This window comes from Octopus bimaculoides, chromosome 20, assembly GCF_046866305.1.
Source record: "Octopus bimaculoides isolate indiv1 chromosome 20, ASM4686630v1, whole genome shotgun sequence".
Taxonomy (NCBI): domain Eukaryota; kingdom Metazoa; phylum Mollusca; class Cephalopoda; order Octopoda; family Octopodidae; genus Octopus; species Octopus bimaculoides.
In genome coordinates, this window is record NC_142947.1 from 28,373,832 (window position 1) to 28,386,766 (window position 12,935).

The window sequence follows — 12,935 nt, forward strand, 5'->3', positions numbered from 1 at the left end:
GTGTGTGCATGTACATGTATATATGGGCATATGTATTTATAGGTATTCATCATATATATGAGTGTGTGTGAGTGAGTATAGATATATATGTATGTGTGTATGCATGTATGTATACATATATTAACGCAATGTGGCACATTTCAACTCGTAAACAAGTCCTTCACTGTTTTGTCATGGAGGAAAATTTCTCGCTGTAGACAAATGGTGTAAATATACCTAAATTAAATCAGTTTCCAGCACCACCTATCTAGACTGTGAAGTACAAGCATTTCAGAGTGATTATCTCCTTTAAGAATCAATGCTTGGACACACACATATATACATTCACATGTGTATGTATATATATATATATATATACATATATATATGTGTGTGTGTGTGTGTGTGTGTGTGTGTGTGTGTGTTTGTGTGTATGTATGTGAGTGTGCACGTGTATATGTGTCTGAGCATTGAATCTTAAAGGTCAGCTAAGGTTAATTGCATGTGTAACCAACTATGAAGAGCAAATCAGCAGTACAAAGAAATAAAATACCAATCTCCTTAAAATGGCAACTACTTTAACAGTGCTAGAATCACCATCCCACTACACCTACACATTCAAAACAGTTTGCCAACAACACACACTGATAATCTCAGTGACCACTACTAAATTCAGGCCATGACAGACAGAGAGGATGTTCTTGAAGCCAAGGACCATAAACTTATGGAGACAATATTTATATATCACCTGAGGAAACACAACTAGATCTCATAATGCAGGGAAACAGTTACATAATCAAGTACCTATACATTTGGAGAACTATGTTGCGTGGAAACAATTGTAGTGATTAAAAAATTAATGTCCAACCATACCCCTTCTTGTTCATTCCAATTTTTTCAATTATATATATAAAACTGAATGATTTGTACATACAAAAATGCACACTTAAATGCTCAAGTAGAATCAATTCCATTGTGGCAACAAGATTATTTGATTCAATATTCAAAGCATAACTTCCAAGAGACTACACATTTAATGTACTTTTTAATATATCAGATGCACACAAACATGAACGCACATACACACACATATGGGTATGGTCAAGAAGCTTGCTTCTAAACTATGTGGTCTTGAGCTCAGTCCTATTGTGTAGCACTTTGGGTAAGTCTCTTCTATTGTAGCCCTGGGCTAACCAAAGCCCTGTGATTGGATTTCGTAGAAGTAAATGGAAATCTGTTGTGTGTATACATACATATATGTATGTATGCATGTGTGTATGTGTGTGTGTGTGTTTGTGTATGCCCTTGTCTAGACATCACATGATGGTTGTAAATGAGCATCATCGTTATACAAGTGAAGTTGTTTGCTTCCAGTCTTCCATGAAAAATTTGTCTGAGCATGGGGAAATATTACTCTACTTGGAAACAGTTGAGGGTTGCCAACAAGAGGGGTAATTCTACCTTAGAAAATCTGCCTCCAGAAATTCCATTTGATCCATACAAGCATAGACAAATGGACATTAAATGATGGAGAATGATGACGGTACATGTACAAAAATTTTTAAAATCATAAGTTAATCTGTAATAGGGATAGAGAACAAGTTTATGAGGAGATGGTCCTGACTACTTTTTGTACACTGAGAAGTCAACAGATAAAAAAAATACTCTCACCTGAATATGTTTCATATAAGCCTGTACCACTCTTAAGGAATAATAGTCAATCAACTCCAACACCAGTTCAATGCCCTGCAATGCAATACAACACAACATAACATAATAAAATTAATCAAAAAGTGGATTTGTGAGTGTGAGTTTGATAATGAAGAGAGACTAGAATTTTATTTACAGTATGAGGGAAGAAAAGTGGTGGAGATGCAGAAAGAAGGAGAATGAGCAAAATGAGAGAATGAGAAAGATGCAAAAAGGAAGACATGTTTCTTTCTCTAAAATGTTTCTTGCTGAATCTGGCCAACAGATTTCAGTTATATCAATCTCACAAATCTGGGAGAGGCCTGAAAAGCTAGGGGCATTCCCTTACCTCTTCTGATTAACATATAAAAATTATTAAAAAGCACTTTTTGTCAAAAGTTCATTGGGTTAACTTTTGCTTTGATATTGCAACATTTCAGCATTCCTACAAGAATCACGAAAAAACAATGTGTGGAATTTGATTGATGGAGACTGTGGATATCCATTTTATATATGATGGATCCACTGTTGATTCTAATTATTCAAGTGGTAGGTCTGACTTCAGCTCTTTTGTTAATAATACATCTTGGTCTGACATAAATATTACTACTGATTCAATGTCTTCACTTAAAAATAATTTTACTAATAATACAATTAATAATATACTAGTTAATAAACATAATAGTATATGTAAGTGAAACAACCAATATAAGTGCCCATTTAGTAACCAGCACCTCAGAGCAAACTTAGCATATAAATGTTCCATTCAAACACCTGATAAAATATACTATTATATTAGTACAACAGTGTCAAAATTCAAATCCAGAAGGAATAATCACATAACAAACACAAATTACATAATACATCATTAGCAAAATTCATTTGGACACTTAAGAACAGCAATATTAATTACTCTATTATGTGGTTGATTATACATACCAGACTTCCTTATAAAGTTTTACTTTGTGTTGCATGGAGGCACTAGAAATCTAAAGTGTATGTCTGGAACTAAATAAACAAAAATTATTGATCCATTGTTCACACCGATCTTTTAAAAATTTAACTAACTTATTTCATATAAAATTAGATATAGAAGCTTATTGATTATGTTTTAGTTCTCTGTATTACTATAAACCTTCACTAATTTGTCTCTGTGCCTATAGTCTTGAAACTCCATTTGACCAATTTCTAAAGTATTAGCTACTTCCTATAGTATCAACCATCTGATCTTTATTCTTCTTGTCCCTAAGTATCTTAATGATATATGTTTACCCAACGATGATAAATAATATGATATATATGTGTGTGTTTGTGTGTGTACATACACACTCATTATATATATATATACATATATATATATATATATATATATATATATATATATATATATAAAACAAGGGCACTGTGAAGCACCAGCTTTGCTAAAGATAGGAGTCAAAAATATTTTGAAGTCACAAAAAGTATTTTTGACACCTATCTTTAACAAAGGTGGTGCTTCATAGCACCTTTGTTATATATAATTCTTATATATATCTATTAATTTTGCCTATATAGTTTTAAGCTTGCGGCCACTAACATTATTATCTCTCATGAGTATCAATGTTCTTTATATATTAATATATATATATATATATATATATATATATATCATCATCATCGTTTAACGTCCGCTTTCCATGCTAGCATGGGTTGGACGATTTGACTGAGGACTGGTGAAACCGGATGGCAACACCAGGCTCCAGTCTGATTTGGCAGAGTTTCTACAGCTGGATGCCCTTCCTAACGCCAACCACTCAGAGAGTATAGTGGGTGCTTTTACGTGTCACCCGCACGAAAACAGCCACGCTCGAAATGGTGTCTTTTATGTGCCACCCGCACAAGCCAGTCCAGGGGCACTGGCAACGATCTCGCTCGAAAATCCTACGGGAGCCAGTCAGGCGGTACTGGCAACGGCCACGCTCAAAATGGTGCATCTCATGTGTGCCACCCGCACAAGAACCAGTCCAGGGGCACTGGCAACGATCTTACTTGGCTTGCCGGGTCTTCTCACGCACAGCACATTTCCAAAGGTCTCGGTCAGTAGTCATCACCTCGGTGAGGCCCAATGTACGAAGGTCTTGCCTCACCACCTCAGCCCAGGTCTTCCTGGGCCTACCTCTTCCACGGGTTCCCTCAACTGTTAGGGTGTGGCACTTTTTCACGCAGCTATCCTCATCCATTCTCACCACATGTCCATACCAGCGCAATCGTCTCTCTTGCACGCCACAACTGATGCTTCTAATGTTCAGCTTTTCTCTCAAGATACTTACACTCTGACGGGTATTCACATTGACATTACACATCCAACGGAGCATACTGGCTTCATTCCTTGCGAGCTTACGTATGTCCTCAGCAGTTACAGCCCATGTTTCACTGACATGTAACATGGTTGTTCGTACGCATGCGTCATACAGTCTGCCTTTTACTCTGAGTGAGAGTCCCTTTGTCGCCAGCAGGGGTAAGAGCTCTCTAAACTTTGCCCAGGCTATTCTTATTCTAGCAGCTACACTTTCAGCGCACCCACCCCCACTACTAACTTGGTCGCCCAGATAGCGGAAGCTATCGACTACCTCTAGTTTTTCACCCTGGAATGAGATAGAAGTTGTTTCCTGTTTGTTTACAGTGTTTATTGCACCTGAACATCTGCCACAAACAAAAACTAACTTGCTAGTTAACCTGCCTTTGATGTTGCTGCACCTCTTATGTGTCCATAGCTTGCACCGGGTACATCTTATAGAGTTACTACCTACTCCTTTTCTACATACTGAGCAGGGCCATCTACCTGAAGGGGTTTGTGTTTTATTTACCTTCCTACTTATTAGGATTTTGGTTTTAGCTAGGTTGACTCTAAGGCCCTTCAATTCTAGACCTTGCTTCCACACCTGAAACTTCTCCTCTAGTTCTGATAGTGACTCCGCAATTAGGGCAAGGTCATCAGCATAGAGGAGCTCCCAGGGGCAACCTGTCTTGAACTCCTCTGTGATTGCCTGGAGGACTATGATAAATAAGAGGGGGCTGAGGACGGAACCTTGGTGGACCCCTACCTCTACCCGGAATTCATTGCTGTACTCGTTTCCAACCCTCACCTTACTGGCAGCATCTCTGTACATGGCTCGCACAGCTCTCACTAACCATTCTTCTATCCCAAGTTTCCTCATTGACCACCAGATAAGGGATCGGGGGACCCTGTCAAAGGCTTTCTCCATGTCAACGAAAGCCAGGTACAGAGGTTTATCCTTAGCTAGGTATTTCTCCTGCAACTGTCTCACTAGAAATAAGGCATCAGTAGTGCTTTTACCTGGCACGAACCCAAACTGCATCTCATCTAAATTGATTCGCTCCCTAATTAGTTGGGCTATGACCCTCTCTGTAACTTTCATAACCTGATCTAACAGCTTGATGCCTCTGTAATTATTTGTATCTAAAGCGTCACCTTTACCTTTGTAGCTGTTGACTATGATGCTGCTACACCAGTCATTGGGTATGACTCCTTCGTGTATCACCTGGTTCGTAATACGGGTGACTAGGCTATAGCCAACACTGCCAGATATTTTGAGCATCTCTGCAATGATTCCTGATGGGCCGGGGGCTTTCCCGGTCTTCATACTCTTAATTGCTTTATCTACCCTGGTACTATCAACTCGGATAGCTGGTCCCTCTATTGGGTCGACATACGGCAGGCTCTCTTTCTCCCATTCATTCTCTTTATTAAGCAATCTATCGTAGTGGCATCTCCAGACCTCTTTCTTTGCATCCTCATTTAATGCAAGCGTACCATCATCCATGCGAACACATTTCTCTCCTACAACATCACTATTCTCTCTCCTACACTGTCTTGCAACACGAAATACCTCGAGTCTTTGGTCCTCACGGCGCAGAACATTGGCAAATCTTTCCTTATCTGCTTCCCCTCTGGCTAAATAAACCTGTCGCCTAGCCTCCCTTCTGGCAGATTGGTACAATTCCCTGCTACCACCGTTCTTCCAGTCCTTCCAAGCCTGTTTCTTTTGTCTAATAGCCCTGTCTACCTCCTTGTTCCACCACCACGTTACTCTGGGTCGGGAGGGGACCTTACACCACCCACAAATCTGGTCGGTGGCTTTCAACAGGTTGTCCCGCAGAAATCTCCAATTGTCTTCCACGTTGTATGATGCTATATCCCCTTCTATTTCGTTAAATGCTTCAAGTAACTTGTCTCTAAGTCTCTGTCTGTTTGCAGGGTCTTTAAGCTTCCACACCCTTCTCCTCCAAGCCTGTCTAATTCTGGGCACCCATTTTGCCTTGATCCCAAAGTCGCTAACTACTAATCTATGTTGTGGGGTACATTCTTCGCCAGGGTAGGTTTTGGCATTTATAAGCCGCCCTCTTTCCCTATTTCTGGCGAGGATGTAGTCGATTTGGCTAGAGTGTCTGCCGGAGCGGTAGGTGACTAGGTGACTGGCAGGTTTCCTGAAGTTGGTATTGCAGACCATAAGATCGGTTGCATCACAGAACTCCAGCAGTCTGGTTCCCTCCTCGTTGCGGGAACCGAAGCCATAGCCTCCATGTATGCCATGGAAGCCTCCAGCACGACGTCCGACATGACTGTTGAAGTCTCTAGCCACAAAGAGAAGGTCCCTGTCACTCGTCGACGAGGTAGTTTGCAAGAGGGTGTCATAGAATTGGTCTTTCAGACCATCTGGTAGCATAGGCTGAGATGACAGTAGCTAATCTATGATGAAGCACTAGTCTGATCTTAAGTACTCTGTCACTTACTCTAACGACCTCGATTACCTTAATATCATCATTTAATGTTTGCTTTCTATGCTGGCATGGGTTGGATGGTTTGACTGAAAACTGGTAAGCTGGTGGGGGCTGCACCAGACTCCTATCTGATTTAGAAAGGTTTCTATGGCTGGATGCCTTTCCTAACACCAACCACTCTGAGAGTGTAGTGGGTCTTTTTTACATGCTACTGGCAAGGGTGCCAATGACTTGACACCGGTATCAGCCACGACTATGGTCTCACTTGGCTTGACAGGTCTACACAAGCATGGTATATTGCCTCCATGAGGCCTAATGCTTGAACAATGCTTTTTACATGCCACCAGCACAGGTGCTAGTCAGATGGCACTGACATCACCTATGACTATGACTTCACTTGGTTCAACAGGTCTTCATAAGCACAGCATATTGTCCAACGATTGAAAAGTGCTTTCAATGGGCATTGGCCACAACTACGATCTCACTTGGCTTGACATTACTGCCTCCATGAGAGGCCCAACGCTTGGACATTGCTTTTTATGTTCCACCAGCAAGGGTGCCAACCATATGGCACTTGGCATTAGTCATGACAACAATTTCACTCAGTTTGACAGGTCTTCACAAGCACAGCATATTGCCCAATGATTGAAGGGTGCTTTTAATAGGCCAGTTACGTGACACTGGCATCGGCCATGACTACAATCTCACTTGGCTCGATGGGTCTTCTCAAGCACAGCATATCTCCAAAGGTCTCGGTCGCTTGTCATTGCCTCTGTGAGGCCAACATTTGTAGATCAAGCTTCACCACCTCGACCCATGTCTTCCTGGGTCTACCTCTTCAACACATATATATATTATTCTTAAACAAGAATACTGTTGACAGTGACTTCAAGGTTTTAGTCGGTTAAGCCATTGTTGGATAAACCTCATAACATGCATTTTAAAGTTCCTATACTGTTATTGGCTATTGTATGTCATCTCACAGAAAAATTGTTTTCAAAGCTAGATCAACATACAAAACTCTACTATTGTATAGGATTAAAATAAAAATTTATATAACATGAAAATGAAATGAAAAACAGGCTTTAATTGCAAACTAACATTTGTTTCTGTGCCTGACACCAGCTATAAGTCACTGAGTGTTTTCCTTCATATACCATAAAAAAATTATTCTATCGAATAATTGTATAAATGAATATGACTTAGCAATAGCTGTGTGTCAGTCCAAGAGTGTAGGGGATGCTTTTTATGTGCCACTGGCACAGCAGCTAGTCACACGGCGCTGGCATCAGCCACATTCGGATGGTGGTTTTTATGTGCCACCGATACAGGAGTCAGTCGGGGCGAGGGGGGCTGGCATCGACCATGTTCGGATGGTGCTTTTTATGTGTCACCAGCATAGGGAGCCAGTCAGGCAGCACTGGCAATGACCGACGCATGAATGTTGCTTATTGCATGCCACTAGCACAGGAGCCAGTCAGGCGGAATTGGCATCAGCCACAATTACAATTTCCATTTGATTGTGGTTTGATTTGAGTTTTATTTTGATGTACTTGACTCAATAGGTCTCCTCAAGCACGGCATGTTGCCCGACAATCCAAAGTTACTTTTTTAAGTGGGCTGGTTATGCTTATGCGACACTGGTGTAGGCTACAGCTGTGATCTCACTTTACTTGCCGGGTCTTCTCAGTCATAGCATATCTCCAGAGGTCTTGGTCTTTCAACATTGCCTCTGTGAGGCCCAACATTTAAAGGTCATGCTTCACCACCTCATCCCATGTCTTCCTGGGTCTCCCTCTATCACGGGTTCCTTCCACTATTTGGGAGTGGCACTTCTTCACACAGCTCTCCTCATCCATCCGTAGTACATGACCATACCAGTGCAGTTGTCTCTCTTTCACGCTACATCTGATGCTTCTTATGTCCAACATTTCTCTCAAGGTGCTTACACTCAGTCATGTGTGCACACCGACATTACACATCCAGCAGATTGAAAGCAGAAGTGAATAAATAAATGTATGAAATATATAGGAAAGAAACTATGGCTGTATATAAGTGTATGAATGAATGAGGTTGTGCATATATGTGTGAATGAAACTATGCACATCTATGTATGTATTGAACATGTATGTGTATGAATAAATAATTGTATTAAATACAAATTTTTTCACTCAGAGAAGGATTGATGAAACCGATTTTGAAAGGTGCAAACGAAAGTCAAATAGATAATAGCGAGTTCAAAGGAGTCATTTGAAGCAAAACAGTTGTAAAACATAAAAATAAGTAACCAATGTCTAAAAAAAGCCTGTTAATAAAACACGTGAACAGGATAGTAGTAAGATACTATTGTTTATTGTAAACAGTGGCTCACCATAAACTCTGACTATTGTTTATAATTTTTTTTTATTGTCTCTATTAGTATACTTCATCAACCCAACTCAATTTGTAAATAGCATCCTCGGTTTATTTTAGTTTTACTTTGTATTATTATTATCACTTAATTTTCCTTATTATTCTTATTATTATTATCAGTATTTCTAAGGTCACTTTTATTTTATGATCATTATTTTTAGTGGTATTGTCATGTTTTTATTTTTGGTTGTTATAACAATACATGTGTGGCATTGTAGCTACGAACTGCTCAGTAAAAAAAGATAGAAATTATGTGTAGTATATGAAAGAGAACAAAGTCAAAGGAATCTGGCAGTGTCCAAGAACATTCTACCTGTTGCTGAATTATATTTATTTATATAATTATTCTATAGAATAATTTTATGTAATGATATATGAAGAAAAACTCAGTAATTTATGGGTGGAGTCAGGTGCAGAGAAAAATGTAATAGTTAAAGCCTGTTATATAAAGTCATATATATATATATATATATATTTAAGAATTTAAGGATTGGAGAAAACGCATGTTATAATTGCATACTTTATTCCTACATATGTTTCAAAGGATTACAACCTGTGTGATCCATAGAGATCAAAGGTTAGAAGATTAAAACTACTTACGATTCTAATTATTTATCTATATTTTCGTAATTTATTAACCTTAATTAGAGTATATTTTAAATCTTGATAAACCATTGTAACAACCACAACATACTAAATTTATGTACGTATGAACATACCGGTATGGGTATTTTTTTTATATACACGCGTGTATCTGTGAGAGATAATGTGTATATATGTATGTATGTGTGTACATGTATGTGTATGTATGTATATATATATATATATATATATATGTGTGTGTGTGTGTGTGTGTGTGTGTGTGTGTGTGTATGTGTGTCTGTGTATACATATTTAGGGTTTTGCATAAAATAGAAGTGTTTTAACTGATTTTTCTGTATACATATATGCATTATCATTTATAATTTCACTCTTACCCTTGTTCTGACTCTTATCAATATTATTTTTTTTTAAATATATAAATATGCATTTACGTATGATTTTTTGGATGTATGAATATTTTTGTGTAAAAATGTATTTATTAAAACATAGGTTTGTTTATATGTTCAAATATGAATGTACTTGTGAATAAGTATGGGAGCATATTTGTGTAGATGTACTTTTTATCTTGATTTTTATTTTAAAAAAATATAAGTTAACGTTTAGATGTTTATGTATGTGTAAATATAAATGTGTGAATATGATTGCGTATACAAGTTTATGTGAGTGTGCGTGTCCACATGTGTATGCATGTGTATGTGCATGCACACATGTGTATGTATGTATGTATATATATATCATCATCGTTTAACGTCCGCTTTCCATGCTAGCATGGGTTGGACGATTTGACTGAGGACTGGTGAAACCGGATGGCAACACCAGGCTCCAGTCTGATTTGGCAGAGTTTCTACAGCTGGATGCCCTTCCTAACGCCAACCACTCAGAGAGTGTAGTGGGTGCTTTTACGTGTCACCCGCACGAAAACGGCCACGCTCGAAATGGTGTCTTTTATGTGCCACCCGCACAAGCCAGTCCAGGGGCACTGGCAACGATCTCGCTCGAAAATCCTACAGGAGCCAGTCAGGTGGTACTGGCAACGGCCACGCTCAAAATGGTGCATCTCATGTGCCACCCGCACAAGAACCAGTCCAGGGGCACTGGCAACGATCTTACTTGGCTTGCCGGGTCTTCTCACGCACAGCCCATTTCCAAAGGTCTCGGTCCGTAGTCATCGCCTCGGTGAGGCCCAATGTACGAAGGTCTTGCCTCACCACCTCAGCCCAGGTCTTCCTGGGCCTACCTCTTCCACGGGTTCCCTCAACTGTTAGGGTGTGGCACATTTTCACGCAGCTATCCTCCTCCATTCTCACCACATGTCCATACCAGCGCAATCGTCTCTCTTGCACGCCACAACTGATGCTTCTAATGTTCAGCTTTTCTCTCAAGATACTTACACTCTGACGGGTATTCACATTGACATTACACATCCAACGGAGCATACTGGCTTCATTCCTTGCGAGCTTACGTATGTCCTCAGCAGTTACAGCCCATGTTTCACTGCCATGTAGCATGGTTGTTCGTACGCATGCGTCATACAGTCTGCCTTTTACTCTGAGTGAGAGTCCCTTTGTCGCCAGCAGGGGTAAGAGCTCTCTAAACTTTGCCCAGGCTATTCTTATTCTAGCAGCTACACTTTCAGCGCACCCACCCCCACTACTAACTTGGTCGCCCAGATAGCGGAAGCTATCGACTACCTCTAGTTTTTCACCCTGGAATGAGATAGAAGTTGTTTCCTGTTTGTTTGCAGTGTTTATTGCACCTGAACATCTGCCACAAACAAAAACTAACTTGCTAGTTAACCTGCCTTTGATGTTGCTGCACCTCTTATGTGTCCATAGCTTGCACCGGGTACATCTTATAGAGTTACTACCTACTCCTTTTCTACATACTGAGCAGGGCCATCTACCTGAAGGGGTTTGTGTTTTATCTACCTTCCTACTTATTAGGATTTTGGTTTTAGCTAGGTTGACTCTAAGGCCCTTCAATTCTAGACCTTGCTTCCACACCTGAAACTTCTCCTCTAGTTCTGATAGTGACTCCGCAATTAGGGCAAGGTCATCAGCATAGAGGAGCTCCCAGGGGCAACCTGTCTTGAACTCCTCTGTGATTGCCTGGAGGACTATGGTAAATAATAGGGGGCTGAGGACGGAACCTTGGTGGACCCCTACCTCTACCCGGAATTCATTGCTGTACTCATTTCCAACCCTCACCTTACTGGCAGCATCTCTGTACATGGCTCGCACAGCTCTCACTAACCATTCTTCTTTCCCAAGTTTCCTCATTGACCACCAGATAAGGGATCGGGGGACCCTGTCAAAGGCTTTCTCCATGTCAACGAAAGCCAGGTACAGAGGTTTATCCTTAGCTAGGTATTTCTCTTGCAACTGTCTCACTAGAAATAAGGCATCAGTAGTGCTTTTACCTGGCACGAACCCAGCAGGGGTAAGAGCTCTCTAAACTTTGCCCAGGCTATTCTTATTCTAGCAGCTACACTTTCAGCGCACCCACCCCCACTACTAACTTGGTCGCCCAGATAGCAGAAGCTATCGACTACCTCTAGTTTTTCACCCTGGAATGAGATAGAAGTTGTTTCCTGTTTGTTTGCAGTCTTTATTGCACCTGAACATCTGCCACAAACAAAAACTAACTTGCTAGTTAACCTGCCTTTGATGTTGCTGCACCTCTTATGTGTCCATAGCTTGCACCGGGTACATCTTATAGAGTTACTACCTACTCCTTTTCTACATACTGAGCAGGGCCATCTACCTGAAGGGGTTTGTGTTTTATCTACCTTCCTACTTATTAGGATTTTGGTTTTAGCTAGGTTGACTCTAAGGCCCTTCAATTCTAGACCTTGCTTCCACACCTGAAACTTCTCCTCTAGTTCTGATAGTGACTCCGCAATTAGGGCAAGGTCATCAGCATAGAGGAGCTCCTAGGGGCAACCTGTCTTGAACTCCTCTGTGATTGCCTGGAGGACTATGGTAAATAATAGGGGGCTGAGGACGGAACCTTGGTGGACCCCTACCTCTACCCGGAATTCATTGCTGTACTCATTTCCAACCCTCACCTTACTGGCAGCATCTCTGTACATGGCTCGCACAGCTCTCACTAACCATTCTTCTTTCCCAAGTTTCCTCATTGACCACCAGATAAGGGATCGGGGGACCCTGTCAAAGGCTTTCTCCATGTCAACGAAAGCCAGGTACAGAGGTTTATCCTTAGCTAGGTATTTCTCTTGCAACTGTCTCACTAGAAATAAGGCATCAGTAGTGCTTTTACCTGGCACGAACCCAAACTGCATCTCATCTAAATTGATTCGCTCCCTAATTAGTTGGGCTATGACCCTCTCTGTAACTTTCATAACCTGATCTAACAGCTTGATGCCTCTGTAATTATTTGTATCTAAAGCGTCCCCTTTACCTTTGTAGCAGTTGACTATGATGCTGCTACACCAGTCATAGGGTATGACT

The 12,935-nt window shown here is 40.6% G+C and overlaps 1 protein-coding gene across 3 annotated transcripts in view; it reads right to left on the reverse strand.

Annotated features, from left to right (window-relative positions):
- LOC106867745 (5-oxoprolinase) overlaps positions 1-12,935 on the reverse strand; it is a 267,840-nt gene that overhangs the window by 70,371 nt on the left and 184,534 nt on the right. For all 3 annotated transcript variants that reach the window (XR_008266373.2, XM_089338272.1, XM_052975150.2), the window contains one exon: positions 1,651-1,725. Coding sequence is in view for 2 of the 3 variants with exons in the window: in XM_089338272.1 (XP_089194398.1) it covers positions 1,651-1,725 (75 nt within the window). In the remaining variant the exon portion in view is untranslated. The remainder of the gene's footprint in view (positions 1-1,650; positions 1,726-12,935) is intronic.